The sequence below is a fragment of the Scylla paramamosain genome, chromosome 40 (assembly GCF_035594125.1).
Source record: "Scylla paramamosain isolate STU-SP2022 chromosome 40, ASM3559412v1, whole genome shotgun sequence".
NCBI lineage: Eukaryota > Metazoa > Arthropoda > Malacostraca > Decapoda > Portunidae > Scylla > Scylla paramamosain.
Genome location: NC_087190.1, coordinates 12,229,104 through 12,246,603, shown reverse-complemented (window position 1 = coordinate 12,246,603; position 17,500 = coordinate 12,229,104). Strand labels below are relative to the sequence as shown.

The 17,500-nt window shown below is 43.2% G+C and overlaps 3 protein-coding genes across 7 annotated transcripts in view; 2 read left to right on the top strand and 1 right to left on the bottom strand.

Annotated features, from left to right (window-relative positions):
* Positions 1 to 5,273, top strand: part of LOC135092449 (mucin-2-like) — a 5,786-nt gene extending 513 nt beyond the window's left edge. Inside the window, exons 1-2 of the mRNA XM_063990948.1 lie at positions 1 to 2,396; positions 5,221 to 5,273. The exon at positions 1 to 2,396 is cut by the window's left edge and continues 513 nt beyond it. Of these exons, the coding sequence (XP_063847018.1) occupies positions 899 to 2,311 (1,413 nt within the window). The 5' untranslated portion in view covers positions 1 to 898 and the 3' untranslated portion in view covers positions 2,312 to 2,396; positions 5,221 to 5,273. The remainder of the gene's footprint in view (positions 2,397 to 5,220) is intronic.
* Positions 4,302 to 15,567, top strand: LOC135092642 (transcriptional regulator Erg-like). Its single transcript, XM_063991244.1, is given in 8 exon segments — positions 4,302 to 4,365; positions 5,221 to 5,273; positions 6,370 to 6,383; positions 6,385 to 6,590; positions 7,464 to 7,901; positions 8,534 to 8,634; positions 8,636 to 8,751; positions 9,878 to 15,567. Coding segments are annotated over 8 exon segments (1,509 nt in total). The 3' UTR covers positions 10,395 to 15,567.
* LOC135092451 (small nuclear ribonucleoprotein G-like) overlaps positions 15,078 to 17,500 on the bottom strand; it is a 3,331-nt gene continuing 908 nt past the window's right edge. Inside the window, exons 2-4 of one of the 5 annotated variants that reach the window (XM_063990952.1) lie at positions 17,037 to 17,184; positions 15,667 to 15,724; positions 15,078 to 15,462 (exon numbers count right to left, since the gene is read on the bottom strand). In XM_063990952.1, the coding sequence (XP_063847022.1) occupies positions 15,671 to 15,724; positions 17,037 to 17,184 (202 nt within the window). In that variant the 3' untranslated portion in view covers positions 15,078 to 15,462; positions 15,667 to 15,670. Of the gene's footprint in view, positions 15,463 to 15,546; positions 15,725 to 17,036; positions 17,185 to 17,500 lie in introns of those variants that run through there. The other 4 variants (XM_063990953.1, XM_063990951.1, XM_063990954.1 and 1 more) reach the window with 4 other exon arrangements.

Below are 17,500 nucleotides of genomic sequence, written 5' to 3'. Positions count from 1 at the left end.
AACTCACAAATTCTCAGTTTATTTTGTTTATTCCATTCTTATTTATTCATTGTTTAGTTTTATTCCTCTCCGCTGTTTTTTTTTTTCGTTTTTTCCCCGCCCCGCCAGTGTTTTCCGTGTTTCCTCACTTGTTCGCGCGCTACATGAGTCTCTTAGCTCGCTAGACTCATATCTGCCATTTGTTTTCTTCACTTCGTTCGATTTTGTTAAGTTCTGTTAAATTTTACAACTCTCCACTGTTTTTCTCGTTTTTTTTTTCCGTTTTTTCCCTGTTTTTCCGGTGTTTTTCCCGTTCCCTTGCGGCCCTCAGCGGTGTTTCCCTGCTGACTCAAGTACCACCGCGCGTCTGTCCCTCTGGCCTCTGTGTGATGAGCTGACCCCGCTGCTGACGCCGTGAACCCATCCAGTGCTGACCTCACGCCTCCACTAACCACTGCTGACTCCTGCTGTTGCTGAGTCTTCGCCTGAGTCTTCTGGGTTTTCCTGTGTACTGCGTGACTCCAGCACTCCTATAGAAGGGGCCTGCTGACTGCTGACCCCCCGTGCTGCCTGCTGAGGCCCTGCTGAGTGTTGTTGCGTAGTTCTCCAAGGAGGAAGGGTCTACGGAGTTTCCTTTTCTCTCTCTCTCTCTCTCTCTCTCTCTCTCTCTCTCTCTCTCTCTCTCTCTCTCTCTCTCTCTCTCTCTCTCTCTCTCTCTCTCTCTCTCTCTCTCTCTCTCTCTCTCTCTCTCTCTCTCTCCTGTCTGCTGAGTAATAACTGGTGAAAGAGAACTACTACAGAAGGGACCTGTTGTTGAGTGACGTTGCTGCTGCCAACTGAACGCCCTTGACTCTCTAGTGCCTGTCGACTGCTGAAAAACAACTCCTGCAGAAGGCACCCCCTCCCCTGCTGTGTCACCATGCAGCTGGAGCAGATCCTGAGCGCTGCTGTGGCTGCCGTGAACCAGGATGACCTTACTGCCCTCACCGCCTCCGTCAGTAGCGAGGGTTTGCACCACCAGATCCCCTCCCCGGCACTCCCCCCGCAGGACTCCCCCACGCACCCCTCGGCAGCCATGCAGTGCCGCCCACCGTCCGCCGCGTCCCCCTTCAGGAGCGACCCGCCTGACGAAGGGATAGGAGAGGTGTCCTTCTTCCCTTTAGACGATGACAGCCTCGTGATAACCTCCCAGCAGGCCCTGGCGATGTTTGAGGCGCCCCCTGCACCTCCATCTCGCCCCCCGCCCCTCAACACGCCCCCCATCCCGCCTCCCGCGCCCCATACACCGGTGCAGTACTTCGGTCACCCCCAGGAGGCCCAGGCCGAGGCGGTGTTTGTGGACCTGACGCCGCTGACGCAGGTACAGGCGGCCCAGGGAACGTTTGCTGAGCTGCAGGCTGTCAATACAACGTTGACGGAGGCTGAGGCAACGTTCACAGAGTTACCAATGACAGAGGCAACATTTACAGAGGCACCAGTGACAGAAGGAACGTTTACGGAAGTACCAGTAGCTCATGGGACGTTCACAGAAGCACGAGCAATAAATGAAACGTTTGCAGAGGCAACGTTTACAGAAGCATCAGTTGTCAATGGAACGTTCAGAGAGGCAACGTTTACAGAAGCACCAGTAGTCAATGGAACGTTCACAGAGGCACCAGGGACAGAGACAACGACATTCACTGAGATGGCAGCAGCAGACCACACATTTACTGGGATGGAGGTCACACAAGCAACGTTTCCCCAAGTCCAGGCGGCGGAGACAACATTCACACAGGTCCCACTCGCCCAGGGCACGTTTCCCGAGCAGTACGGCGCAGTGCAGCTAGCGGAGATGACGGCGTACCCTGAGGTGGCAGCCCCGCCCTCTCTGTGTGGCGTGCCCCTGACGGAGGTGCCCCTAGGGGAGGGTGAGGGTGTGCCCGATGCTTCTGCTGAGGTGGAGGTGCTGACAAGTGAAGATTCCCCGCAGTACACCGCCCTCACGCCCGCCGCGCCCACGCCCACGCCCACGGACACGCCCACGAGCGCCCCTGTGGTGGTGGAGGTTGCAGGGCCGGGGCTAAGACTAGCTATCCCCAATGCCTTTATGTCGGCGCGGCAGCACGATCAAACCCACACGCCCGCGCCCACGCCCCCGGAACGCCCCCCAGACCACAGCGACGTCCTGTCCGCTCTAAGGGCGTCCATATTCCGCTCGCGTGCCCGCAAGCGCGCCGCCCCCCTGACGACACGGAGGAAAAGAAAGGAGACAGGAAAAAACGACGAACGGCCCCCAACCCCCCGCCCCCTCGCCCCCCATGCACACTGGGGAGGAGGGGGACGGGGAGAGTAGCCCCCTCCCCCGCAGCCCCAGGGGGAGGAGGACGTGGTGCAGGTGCAGTTGGTGTACCTGGTGTACCCCATGTATGCTTCAAATGGTGAGCCCCCTCTGTTACCCCTCACCCCCCTGCCACCCCTCACCCCCTCTGTCACCCCATCACCCCATTCTTTCACCCCTGCCTCTGTCACCCCATCACCCCATTCTTTCACCCCTCCCTCTATCACCCCATCACCCCATTCTTTCACCCCTCACTCCCTCTGTCACTCCATCACCCCCTCTCACCCCTCACCCCCTCTTTCACCCCTCACCCCCATCTTTCACCCCTCACCCCCATCTTTCACCTCTCGTCCCCCATTTCAAGCTTAAAATAACCCCCCTCACCCCCCTCACTCCCCTCTTACACTCCTCCCAATTCTGTTTCAAGCATTAAGTCACCCCCTTCTTTCTCCCTCTCCCCCTAATCCGTTTTCTTTCACATTCTCATCCCCCCCATTTCAGTGTTAGTCAATACCCCCTTCCCCCCTTTCCTGTAATCCCTCCCCTCCCTCCTCTCTCTTATTTTTCCTGGTGTTGTTGTTGTTGTTGTTGTTGTTGTTAGTAGTAGTAGTAGTAGTAGTAGTAGTAGTAGTAGTAGTAATGGTGGTGGTGGTGATAGCAGGAACGCACTCGACAACAGAAAAAGCCGTAGTGGTCGTGATGGTGGTGGTGGTGGTGGTGGTGATGGTGGTGGTATGCAATTCACAAGGACGAGTGAACCAGGAAAAATTGGATTCTGAGAAGTGCTAAATGGTGGGCATTCACTGTGTTAATGGGACTCACTCTCTCTCTCTCTCTCTCTCTCTCTCTCTCTCTCTCTCTCTCTCTCTCTCTCTCTCTCTCTCTCTCTCTCTCTCTCTCTCTCTCTCTCTCTCTCTCTCTCTCTCTCTCTCTCTCTCTCTCTTACACGTACTCTATCATTTTTTGTTCAATTTACTGCCTACCTAAATTTTCCTCCGTGTAATATGCACTAATGCCATATATATGATGTATTTCTATTGACACTTCAACTAATAAGATGTATTCTGTAACGCGCCGCACCTCAACCGGATTCAAAAGTCTCTAGTTGAAGATGCCCTGTTTTTTAAGGGTGTTTTTTTTACGGTTCTAGTGACAGACTGACAAGATTTCTACATCATTAACAGTACAGACACTCTTGAGAACTAGGCTGATCATCTTCGTGGTCTTTGAAAATTGTCGTGGTGAGATAGCGTTTCAGAATAGTCTTTTTTAATAAGTTACGCTGGTTTTTAAGAGTGTTTATGTGATTTATGTGACAGATTAACAATATTTTTACATTATTAGCAGTACAAAAACTCTTGAGAACCTGGCTAATCATTTCTGTGGCCTTTGAAAATAGCCGTGGTGAGAGAGCAAAGCGATTCAGTGTAGCAGTCTGACATTCCCATATTTCCGCGTTTACATCAGTCCGCCGTTGAAATATTTTACTCGTGCTTTCTTCCCAGTTACAGCTCTCGTACGCTTTCATGTAACTCTTTAACCTTCTCATGCTGATTTCATTAGGGTCACAGGAGCTGTCATCGCTGATAAAATACTCAAAAGCAGACGCGCAGATAAATAAACCCTTACGAAGACGTGTGTGTGTGGACTTTGATGTTTGTTGAGAGATAAGTGGCGGAGACAAGGTGATAGTAGTAGTGATGGTGGTGGTGTAATATAATACATTTTCACTACTACTACTATTACTACTGCTCTGACTTTCAATTCAGACTCCTTGATAATTATTCAGTTATTAGTAACCACGCTCAAAGAGATACATGAATAACACACACACACACACACACACACACACTTGTCAGTACAACCAGAACAAGAGCTTTAGCATCGCCACCTCTTGCAACTCAACAAGGAAAATACGATTTAAAATTACTTGCCGCCTTCTTATTTACATTTCTTTTGCATACATAGCTTTAGCACATGTATATTTCACTGTATGTTGCGTATGATGTGGTTGGGAAGTGTGTATGGTGAGATGAAAGAGGTGATAGTTGAAGATATTGCAGTGTATGGTACTTTAGTGGGTCATCTGTCTCGCTCGCCCTCTCTGTCAAGCTTACACTGTTTGAGAGGAGGGTGTGTGTGTGGGTTCCTCTCTCTCTCTCTCTCTCGTTCTCGTTCTCAAGGTTATCTTGCTTCTCGTTTGTCTCTGCAGAATCTTGTGAGTTTTTTATTACGTTTTGTCCATAGTGTGTGTGTGTGTGTGTGTGTGTGTGTGTGTGTGTGTGTGTGCTATTGAAAGGTGAAACAGGATTACCTTGACATGTATGGACTATTTCTCTCTCTCTCTCTCTCTCTCTCTCTCTCTCTCTCTCTCTCTCTCTCTCTCTCTCTCTCTCTCTCTCTCTCTCTCTCGTGTGTATTTTACGAATATTTTTATTTTTTTTTATTTTGTTAGTGTGTGTGTGTGTGTGTGTGCGTGCGTGCGTGCGTGCGTGCGTGCGTGCGTGCTCGCGCACAATCAAAGCAGGACGGATAACCTTTTTTTTTTTTCCATGTGTGTGTGTGTGTGTGTGTGTGTGTGTGTGTGTGTGTGTGTGTGTGTGTGTGTGTGTGTGTGTTGGTGGAGGACACATGCACGCTTATCTTCACTGATACACGGCCACTCGCTACCACCACCACCACCTGCACTAGTCATTTTCTTTCATTTCAACGGGTACACGTGTAGAACGATAGACTGATAGATAAACAGGTAGACGGGCAGGGGGGCGGGAACACATGCGTAGAGAGAGAGAGAGAGAGAGAGAGAGAGAGAGAGAGAGAGAGAGAGAGTTTAATTATGGCCATGAATTTTTTTGGGGGGTATTGTGATGTTATTGTTGTGACCCCACGTGATCTGATGTGACCTTTTCTTCACGTATTTTTAGGAGTGGACGGTCCCATCATGCTGTCTGAGGAGCAGGTGAAGAGGCCCTACCAGGTAAAGTTGTTGTTGTTGTTGTTGTTGTTGTTGTTGTTGTTGTTGTTGTTGTTGTTGTTATTTATTTATTTATTTATTTATTTTATTGTGTCTTGTTTTTATTTGTTTTATTATTATCGTATATTTATTATTTTTATCATTTTAACTTTATTTTTTTTTATTTATTCATTTTTAATTTAATTTTCTGTTAATTCAAGAAACTAATAATCTCTCTCTCTCTCTCTCTCTCTCTCTCTCTCTCTCTCTCTCTCTCTCTCTCTCTCTCTCTCTCTCTCTCTCTCTCTCTCTCTCCAGGATGCATTCCCACGCATTGAGCCTACCGTGTCCAATAAGACAGTCCACCTGAACACCATAGAGCAAGGTAATGTGTGTGTGTGTGTGTGTGTGTGTGTGTGTGTGTGTGTGTGTGTGTGTGTGTGTGCGTGCGTTTTTTTTTCTCGCATCTCCACCTGCCTTTATTTTTTATATATTTATTTTTATTTATTTTATTTTATCTATTTTATTTTTTTTATTTATTATTATTATTATTATTATTATTATTATTATTATTATTATTATTATTATATCTACTTATTATTTTTTTTATTTATTTGTTTATTTATTTATTTTATTTTATTATTTATTTTATTTTTTTATTTATTTATTTATTTTTATTTATTTATTTATTTTTATTTATTTTTTTTGTGTGTGTGAAGGTTGCTTTCATTCCATTAATAGTGTGACAGGCTCCAATAGAATCAAAGCACCCTATATGAATAAAAAAAATTAAAAAAAGAAAAAGAAAGAAACTAGAATATATCCATAAAAAAAAGATGAAATAAAGAAAAGAAAAACAACAGTATAATTTCAATAAAAGAAAATTAAAGTAGGAATGAGAGAGAGAGAGAGAGAGAGAGAGAGAGAGAGAGAGAGAGAGAGAGAGAGAGAGAGAGAGATAGTACTATATTATTTCAACTCACTCCCACCCTCCCTCCCTCCCTCCCTCCCTCCCTCCCTCCCTCCCTCCCTCCTACAATTCCAAGCACCACCCATCACACACACACACACACACACACACACTCTCTCTCTCACTCCCTTGCTTCCTCACTTCAGGCAGCAACGAATACCTCAGCAAACCGGTGTCACGATGGAGCTCAGACGACGTAGTGAACTTCCTGATAGACACTCACAGGCAGAACGACTACAACTTCAGCGTCATGAACGGAATAGACGGGCCGCAGCTGGTGAGACAGACGAGGGAGTTCTTCATCAGCTTCTCGGCGGAATATGGCGAGGATCTTTACAATGAGGTGCAGAGGAGGGTACTGCAGGAGAGAGGTACGTGTGTGTGGTGTGTGTGTGTGTGTGTATGGGGTCTACTTGAAGTGATGCGGGTTTTTAAGAGTGTTTTTACAGTTCTGATGATATATTAATGACATTTCCACATTATTAAAAGGAGAAACACACTTGAAAACCTGGCTAACCATCTCTGTGGGCCTTGAAAATAGTGGTGAAGTGACACAGGTTTTTAAGGGTGTTTTTTATGATTCTAGTGGACAGATTAACGAGATTTCTACGCTATTAACAGGAGAAACACACTTGAAAACCTGACTAACCATCTCTGTGGGCCTTGAAAATAGTGGTGAAGTGACACAGGTTTTTAAGGGTGTTTTTTATGATTCTAGTGACAAATTAACGAGATTTCTACGCTATTAACAGGAGAAACACACTTGAAAACCTGTCTAATCATCTCTGTGGTGAAGTGACAGGTTTTTAAGGGTGTTTTTATGATTCTAATGACAAATTAATGAGATTTCTACAGTATTAACAGGAGAAACACACTTGAAAACCTGTCTAATCATCTCTGTGGGCCTTGAAAATAGTGGTGAAGTGACACAGGTTTTTAAGGGTGTTTTTTTATGATTCTAGTGACAAATTAACGAGATTTCTACAGTATTAACAGGAGAAACACACTTGAAAACCTGACTAATCATCTCTGTGGGCCTTGAAAATAGTGGTGAAGTGACACAGGTTTTTAAGGGTGTTTTTATGATTCTAGTGACAAATTAATGAGATTTCTACAGTATTAACAGGAGAAACACACTTGAAAACCTGGCTAATCATTTCTGTGGCCTTTGAAAATAATCATAGTTATAGAACAAAGCATTTTTTTTAATCCGCAAACTCACAAACTCTCTCCCTCTCCTACAGCCACAAGCAACACCAGCACACACTACCCTGCCTCTCTATCTAGCACCACCACCACCACCACCTCACCCTCGGTCCTTCAACGGCCCTTCTTCCTAACCGCCTCACCACACAGCTTGCACCACCTCACGCCACAGCCCTCAGTGATCTGTGATGCCCAGGCGCGGTACGAGCTCGTCATAGAACCGCCGGCTGAGTCCGCAAGGTTCCCGAGAGATCAAGGGAGTCACAGCATTTATAATCGTACCCCCACAGCTGCTCTCAAGTCTGCGCCGCCTCCCCTCGTAGCTCTGGACAGGAGGGAAGAGAGGCAGGAGGGGGTAAGGGAGAGGGAGGCTGGTAGAAGTGGTGCCAGTGGTGGTGAACAGAGCCAGGTGATAAAGGAGGAGGTGGTGGTGGAGCCGCCCAAGAAACGAGGACCTGGTCGACCCAAAAAGCCTGGTAAGTAAGGTCGTTGCAGGTCGTTGTGTTGTTCTCTCTCATTTCCTTCAGTCTCCCACGTGTTTTTTTTTTTTTTCGTATAGCTAATAGAAAATCACTTAAGCAGCTGATCAGATCAGCTGATCTTTGTTATGGTAAGATGCGTGAGTGTAGGGTGGTGATTGTGGACATAATTTCACTTCTATTCAAGTATCCGGCATGTCAGTGGTCCCGTTGATGCCGGATAAGAGGGATTTTACTGTACTGTACATCCTCGTTTCTTTCAGCCTGCCACGTTTTCTCTCACCCCAACAGAAAATGAGACAAAGAAGGAAAGAGCAAACATAATTTTCGTAGTTTTTTTTTAATATTCTCTCTTATCCCAAACATAAACTAACTGAAGAAGGAGAGAATAATTAGCTACATTATTTTCCTACAGTTACGTAAACACACTCACCTCATACATAAAAGAAAAGGAAAAGAAGGAAAAACGCCTTTAATTACACTACTTTCTTACAAGCTCCAACTTATCTAACCCAAAAGAGAGAGAAAAAATACCTACCACCTATTCTCTCACTCTCTTAAACAAAAAATAAATAAATAAAAATAAAAATTCAATCCCTAACACATTCCCCGTCTTGTATTCCCAACAGAAAGTGAGCTAAAGAAGAAGAAGAAGAAGACAGGCCGACTTTGGGAGTTTATCCGTAATCTATTACTGAACCCTGACACTTGCCCCTTCCTGGTCAAGTGGGGAGAACCCGGAGGAGGGCCTGTTTCGCTTCATTGACGGGGAGAAGGTGGCCAAGCGGTGGGGAGAGAGGAAGGGCAACACTGAGATGAACTATGAGAAGCTGAGTCGTGCTATGAGGTATGTGTTGGTTGGGGTGGGTGGGGGAAGGGGGGTGGGGGTTACGAGTGTGTTTTGGGCTTGGTTGGGGTGCTTTTAGTGTGTTTTGGGGGTGTTTGTTTTGTTTTTTGTTTATTTTTGTTTAGTTTTCTTTTTCTTTTTTTTTCCTTGTTCTCGTTTCTCGTTCATCTTTTTTGTTGTTTTCTTGTTTTTTTGTTTTTTCTTTTCTTCCTTTTGTATTTTTTTCTTGTTTTTATTCTTGTTTTGTTTTATTCTTTTTCTTCTTGTTCTTGTTCATCTTTTTGTTGTTGTTTTCTTCTTTTCTTCCTTTTGCACTTTTTTCTTGTTTTTATTCTTGTTTTTGTTTTATTCTTTTCTTCTTGTTCTTGTTTTTGTTCTTATTCATCTTTTTATTGTTCTCTTCTTCTTTTCTTCCATTTGTACTTTTTTTCTTTTTCTTCCTCCTCTGCCTCCTCTGCTTATTATTATTATTATTATTATTATTATTATTATTATTATTATTATTATTATTACCTATTATTATTATTACCTATTATTATTAATCATTTATTTGCTTATACATTTATTATTGATTTATATTTACCTGCATTTCTTTTCAACAAGATTGCTTCTTTTGATAATTAACTTATTTATTTACTGCAACCATTAACATTATTATTATCATTATTATTAGGTGAAGTGTGTGTGTGTGTGTGTGTGTGTGTGTGTGTGTGTGTGTGTGTGTGTGTGTGTGTGTGTGTGTGTGTGTGTGTAGTTCGGCTTGTACATATAGTTTTAGTGTATGAATTGAGTCATGTAATTATTTGCAGTTATATAAAGCGTGTAAAATTGCCTTTGTAGTAGTAGTAATTAATGTCATACTTGTAGTAGTAGTAATAATTGTAGCAGAGGTCTACCTTTTAATACTAGAAGTAAATATTAACAGTAGTAATTGTAATATAAATAGCAGCAACAGTAGTAGCATTAGCAAAAACAGTAGTAGTAGTAGTAGTAATATGAATAGCAGTAAGTTTAAGTAATGATATAAGTACCAATAACAGTAGCAGTAGTAGTAGTAGTAGTAGTAGTAGTAGTAGTAGTAGTAGTAGTAGTAGTAGTAGTAACACCCTGTCCTCTGCCCTCCTAGGTACTATTACAAGACGCACATCTTTGAGGCCGTCATTGGGAGAAGACTCGTGTACAAATTTGGGAAGAAGGCAAGCGGGTGGCGGACGTCCAACCCAAACTTTGTCAATCCCCCGGAGAACCCCAGCCTGCAGGAGCCCCCGCCAGCACCTCCCCAACCCCAACCCCCACCACCACCACCTCACCACCGCCACCACTACAATGAACAGCTACGCACAGATATAAAACCCGAGACAAGCCAGGGAGATTTGGTCCTGTCACCACCACACCACCACCTGCACCTCCATCACTACACCGACGCTCAGTTACTTATGCCAGACATGAAGGCGAAAATCAATTCAGTGGATATGATGTCATCACCACCAGTACCACCACCAGCACATCACTTTAAAGAGGAGTACCTGTCATCACCACATACCCAGGACACCAAGTCACATCACCACCAACCCCTTAGGCCTCACGCTGCACCACACGCCACACCTCCACCACCACACATAGCACCACTCTGGTTAAACTAAAACTGTTCTGTGATTTTTCGGTGCCTTAGAATAAAAATTTGTCCATATATTTTTGCGACCCGAAGGAAAATGGACCTGCAAGAGAGAAGGAGAGGTCAGGTGGATAATGCGTGACCTTGAATGGTGTAAGACGCCCTTGTAACTCTCACTGTAGGGTCGTAACTGCTCAACAAAGTGCCTTACTGTGTCTTGTCCTGCCTGGGAACAATGTGCAACTCAAATGACAAAATCTACAAAGTACAAGAGAGAAAGACAAGTTAGTCAGCAGTAGAAGACTTTAGGTTGCCGGAACAAGAGGAGGAGGCAACACAAAAACCAGAATACAAAGTGAAACAGCAACACAACAACACAAGAAGTGGAGGAAAAACAAATTAGCCACCAACAGAACACTTCACTTTACCAGTACAAGAAGAAGAGGCAAGATGAACAGTAGGAGAAACACTCATTTGCAAACACAAGACAAAAACAGCAACACAGACAGCACCACAGGAGGCTGGGGTGCTGGCCGACAGTGCTAGAGGCAACCAAGAGCATGGGAAGTGTCTTGCATCACCAGGGTAGAAGTGCTCAGGCGGTGTGACTGTGGCTGTGAAAATAAACTGCATAAACCCATGCCTTGTGAGGGCACTTGGCGACCAGCAGACGTACTACCTCCCCCATTCCCCTTACATCCTCCCACTGCCAAAACAGAGACAGCCGTGGTGCATGCTGGGAGAACGAAGCAAGAAATTCAGCCAGCATTTTGTGTCAACTCGTACCTCCTCTGCTTGAACCTCAGGAAAACTGTAGATAGATGTATAGTGTTGTCATTTTCAGTGCCCGGCTCTTGTGCTTTGCTAACTGTACCTGTAACACTGACTGACTGCTGCAGGCTGAGCGGTTGTATCCTGGTGACTGTGTGGCAAGCTTCTCCTCGGCCTGAGTGAGCGTAGGTGACTGTACAAAGGGAAAACAAAGCTGTACCCAATGAGAGCTGTGAAATATTGGATTTACTTAATGTCTGGGCAATGCTGGGTGGTTTTTGAAATTGCTCTCTCTCTCTCTCTCTCTCTCTCTCTCTCTCTCTCTCTCTCTCTCTCTCTCTCTCTCTCTCTCTCTCTCTCTCTCTCTCTCTCTCTCTCTCTCTCTCTCTCTCTCTCTCTCTCTCTCCCTCTCTCTCTCTCTCTCTCTTAACTCATGCATTCCTATCTTTTTCTCTTCTTTTCTCCTCATAATAGCAATAATAATAATAATGGTAAATGTAATGTTAAAATTAATTCAGTCAGTCAGTCAGTCAGTGAAGCTTCTCTCTGTCAAGTTAATACAGTGTTACTACTTCTTACGCTTTGTTCAATTTTTCTTATGTATTTTCTGCCAGTATAGTTTATAAGATGCAGTATGGTGCCTTATTGTATGTATAGTGTGTGTGTGTGTGTGTGTGTGTGTGTGTGTGTGTGTGTGTGTGTGTGTGAGAGAGAGAGAGAAGGATACAGTTCAATTGATATTGATAACAGAAATCACTGAATGCAAATAGAGATGTTTCTGTGATATGAGAAAAAAATGTGAAGGAAATAGGCAAAATAGAAAAGAACTTGTGATTCTGTAGCAAGATGATGAAAATGGTCACTTTATCTGGCTGGCAATCCCACGTGGGGCAGCCCAGACACACACACACACACACACACACACACACACACCACACACACACACACACACACACACACACACACACACACACACACACACACACACACACAACACCAAGGCACATACACAGATTAATCACTTATAAAGCCAAACTCATGCACAATTTTGTATAATACTCAAATATACTTCGAGTCTCCATTTGGTGCCATTTTTTATATACGGAAAATTGTACGTGAGAGAAAGATTTAGTGTTGCATTGTGTTGTGTGTGCAAGCCAAGCAATTTGAGTGTGTTGCGAGTTAACACGCATGCTATACAATGGCAAGATTAGGTTAGTATAGGGTGAAGATAGTGCTGTAGGAGAGACTTGTAGTGTTGTAGAAGAGTGTATTGGTACTATATTGTGTTGCAGGAGAGAATGTGTTGTAATGTTGCAGGAGAGAGAGGAGAGAGATATGCTGCAGTTATGTTGTAAGAGTGTTATAGGAAATGGATTGTGTTGTAGCAATGTTTTAGAAGAGAGAGATATATATATTGTTATAATACTAGATAGAACACTGTGTTGAAATAGTGTTGCAAGATATGGTGTGGTAATGCAGGAGGGAAAACTACAGAGATTACACTGAAAACAAATGTGTATGTATGAATGTCTCTATATATATGTATGAGTGTGTGTTTGTGTGTTTGTGTGTTTAAGGTGCTAACACTCCACTGTCTTTGCTCACTTGCTCACCCACCCTATATATCATTACTCACCCCCCTCCCCCCCTGTTCTCCATACACCCCCCCCCCCAACTAGTCAGGGTGAAGTAACCCATCTTATCCTTAACTCCACTGTACAAAAAAAGACACCTGGTGAATCTTAAGAACACGAACCTTACAAGTTTTAAATGCTGTCCTCTCGTCAGGGCTTCCCACAGGCTGCGGCAGTGATTATCGGGGTTTTTTATGGGTGTTCTTTGGTTTTTTGGTGTTTTTTTCTCTGTTGAGTGTATAGAATGATTGTTAAGTTAGTGCTAGAGTCATGGTGGCAGTCTTGAAAGCTCCAGTAACTTACAACTAGTCCGTTAATTGTGGGTGATGTTAAGTTTGTAAAATATTTGTGAGACCCCCACAGTAACTTCCACAAGGGCCTGTTAAATCTTCCAAATGCTTCTCTAAAATCCAGTAACTTCCACTACAGTCAGTTAAATGTGATGGATGCTTGTTAAACATCCTATAACTTCTAGAGTCTGTTAAGCTTGTAAAATATTTGTGAGACCCATAACAACTTCCACAAGGATCTGTTAAATCTTCCAAAAGCTTCTCTAAACTCCAGTAACTTCCACTACAGTCAGTTGAACATGGTAGATGCTTGTTAAACCTCCATTAGCTTCCACTAGTCTTAAATGTGCAGAATGTTTGTTAAGCCTCCAGCAGCTCCCACTAAGGCCATGACGCACCATATGACTGCCGTGTTGTCATGTCTTCCCTTTCCTAAATCAGTCAATCCACTACAGCCCGTTAAATGTGTGAAATGTTTGTTAAAATTCCTCAAACTTCTACTAGTCTGTTAGATGTGGGGGATACTTGTTAGACTTCCAGTAACTTCCACTTGAGTCTGTTAAATGTTCAGAATACTTGTTAAGCTTCCAATGACTTCCATCACATTCTTGTTAAACCATTAGTAGAATCATAAAAACACTTGAAAATCACAGTAACTTCCAATACAGCTGAAAAACTACAATAAACTCCAATACAGCTGAAAACTACAATAACCTCCAATACAGCTGAAAACCACAATAACACAATACAGCTGAAAACTACAGTAACTTTCCATACAGTTTGTTGAAAGAATGCTTAACAAACATTCTTGGAGACCCTAACAATCTCCACTTAAGCTTGATAAATGTACAGAATGCTTGATAAACTATTACTAGTTGTAAAAAAAACCCTTGAAGATTCGAATCACTTCCACCACAGCCTGCTGAAAAGCCAAGACGAGACATTGAGATGCTAGGAAATGCTATTCACTCATTTATTCCATTTCTGCTCTTTACCAGTGCAAGATGTTGATAGAAAGACTATGATAAGCCTTTCCAGTGGTTAATGAAAAAATAATGGTTTTGTGTCATAATTCTTAAGATTTTCCAGATAAATTATTGAAATGTTATATTGTTGTGTGTGTGTGTGTGTGTGTGTGTGTGTGCGTGTGACAGACGAAGGAAATTTTATCCGTATTTTGCATGTGTGTATGTATATCTGTGTGTGTGTGTGTGTGTGTATGTGTGTTCATATAGGTTAAGAAATACACAAACTGGCATATGCTGTAAGAAATAAATAATAATAATAAATAAAAAGATAAAAAATCAAACAAAATCTTTACGGAGTCAGAAAACTGTGAAAAATAATGAAATCTCAACACACACACACACACACACACACACACACACACACAAAGAGCCAGTGCAAGGCATCATGTTAATACAATAACCTTCATATACATAAGTGTTTATACTTGATACATTTATAAGATTTTTTTTTGTACATAGCAGCGGTTATTAATAAAAAAAACTTGTTTATTTGCACTGTTGTATTGTGTTACTGGTGTACCTCACTGTAGCATAACCCTGGTGTTGTGTTGTGTATGGCTGTAGGGTGTAAGAGTGTTGTGTCTGGGTGTAGAAGTTGTATTTGGATGTAGAGTTGTGTAGAGGGTAGTGTTGCATGCTAGGATATGAAACACTGAGAATTCTAGCTTGCATTAGGGAGGTGGACAGAATAGGGGTGAAAGTAGAAAGTCTTGTGGTGTGAGGGTGCAGGAGAAGGGGAGGCATGCAGTTAGCAATGTCAGAAGAGCAGTTAGCATGAAAGTAATGGTAAAATATAGCAAGAAATGTAACACTGGCAGAGAGAAAGAGAGAGGACTTAACACAAAACACTTTTGATGCCTTTCTATTTGTATCATTAAGTAACACAATAACAAACTCAATTCACAGAAGATAGAGAAATAGATAGAAGACATAACTAAAAATTAATATCAACAAATCACAGGGTCACACATTAAGACAAAATGTATGCCTTGTACAAGATTTATTATTCAGAAAACATTATTGGAGCAGAGCACAGGTACAAGTCTTCAGAAACCATCCCCACTGGTGTCTGAAATTGATGACTGACAGACAGACAAAGGAAACTAAATAATATAATTGCTCTTGTATTTAAACGACCACAAATAAGGAACAAAAAAATAAATTAATTGAATTCGTTTAGAAAATTTATAGACTGACTGACTATAAATAATAATAATAACTGGTAAATAGTCAAGTCTTTTTAATAATGAAGAAAAAAAGAAACAATGAAAATACAAATATACAAAAACTATTCATTATAAAAAAAAAATTATATACTTAAACATACATATGCCCAGGTGTGTGTGTGTGTGTGTGTGTGTGTGTGTGTGTGTGTGTGTGTGTGTGTGTGTGTGTGTGTGTGTGTGTGTGTGTGTGTGTGTGTGTGTGTGTGTGTGTGTGTGTGTGTGTGTGTGTGTGTGTGTGTGTGTGTGTGTGTGTGTGTGTGTGTGTGTGTGTGTGTGTGTGTGTGTGTGTGTGTGTGTGTGTGTGTGTGTGTGTGTGTGTGTGTGTGTGTGTGTGTGTGTGTGTGTGTGGAGACTAGGAGATGCGGTCGAGTGCTTCCAACATGATGATACTGCTGCCTCTGATTACCTGTCAAATGAGCAGTAATTAGTGGGTCATTATAGGTAATTTTGTTCCTATCACACCTGTTGATAGTGATGATAATAATAATAATAAAGGGGGGAGGAGGTGAAAGATAGACGTTGGAATACGAGTTTATTTCCCAACCAGTTTTACCCAAGGGTTCTTCAGGGGAAGTGAGGAAATCTCCAGTCACGATCCAAGCTATATTGGGCTGGAGAGAGTGTGGCGCAATGTTGGTGGCCACACTGCCCGCTGATTGGCTGGTGTGTGCGCCGTCATCTACCTCTGACCCATGGGACGCATACTTCTGCTGCTACTGGTGCTGCCCACAAGATATCGCCTCTAACAGGAACATAAATAAGAGGATAGGCTTGTGGGTGGCACCGGCAGCAGCAGTAGACATCCCGTGGGTCAGAGGTAGATGACAGCATATGCACCAGCCAATCAGCAGGCAGCGTGGCCAGCAACATCGCACCACACACTCTCCAGCCAGAGCTTCCTCAGTTCCCCTGAAGAAGATTTGGGCAAAACTGGTCAGGAAATAAACTCACGTCCCAACACCTGTCTTTCTCTCACCTCCCCCAATTTTGTCTGAATGCCTGAACAATAACAATAATAATAGTAATTGAATATTAATTAATCAGAGAATAATACAAAATGTAATCTTATTTTACTACTGAAATTCTTAGATTAATGATTAATAAAAACTGCTGTTGAATTTATAAAGTAACAGCATATATATATATTGACACAACAGCACCACAGCACCTCTCAAAAGAACAGCGGTGGGCACAGTTCAGCAGACCCACTAACTGTTAATTACCCAAGCAAACTTTCCCATGAGCTGGTTCAGGTCTTGGGTAACTTGGGGAAATATTAGACCAAGCAACTTCCACTAAATGTAACTCTGCTTCTGCTAGTGCTAAGTTTGCTAATATAATTCACTCTAGTTTTTCTTGTTTGCCGTGTGTGTCTCCAACAGTCTTGGGCAAGCTACTGGCTTGTGTCACTATGGCTAGGTGTAACTTTTTGAAAGGATCTGTGTCTAACTTAAAATATGATCAAATTTCAGCTCTCTAGGTCTGTTTTAAGTGTGTTAGAGCAAAAAAGGTCAAACTCAAGGTAAATTCATATAATAAGAGACAAACATGAGTGGTCAGTGTTTGCTTCTTCCTGGTTTGTTTACTAGTTTTGTGTTGGTGATGCTAACTTTTTGGCAGATTACTGACAAGTGAAGCTAATATTTGAGTTGGCAGATTACTGGCAAGTGAAGCTAATCTTTCAGTTTGCGGGACCAAATTTACACAAGGATACTCACACACACACCAATCCGCACCCGCTCGCTGGCCTTGCGCACCTCCACACCCTCGTCCACCACCAGGTTCATGAACGGGTCAAAGCCTCGGAGCGTGCCCTCCACCACACGGCCGCCATTCAGCTTCACCATCACACGCTTGTCCATGTACCTGTGGGAGGGGGAGGGGGAGGGGGTTGGTGAGGGGTGGTGCTGTCACACTCAGAGAAGTGAAGTGATCAAAAATTCCCTCCATGGCGTGTCAACAACTACGTTTGTTGCGGCGCTCACAACGAGAAAATAAAGACCAAAAGTAGCAAGATAGGGAACAAAACAAAAGGGAGGCCGCAAGATGCCATGAGGTCAACACATGGTAGTCCCTGCAGGAAATGTACCAGTATTTTCAATATTTCATACCCAGACAAGTGATTTGAGAAGAAAAGAGGACATTGTAAGGGGAGGTCCAGGGTTAGTGTTCTTAAGGGGGT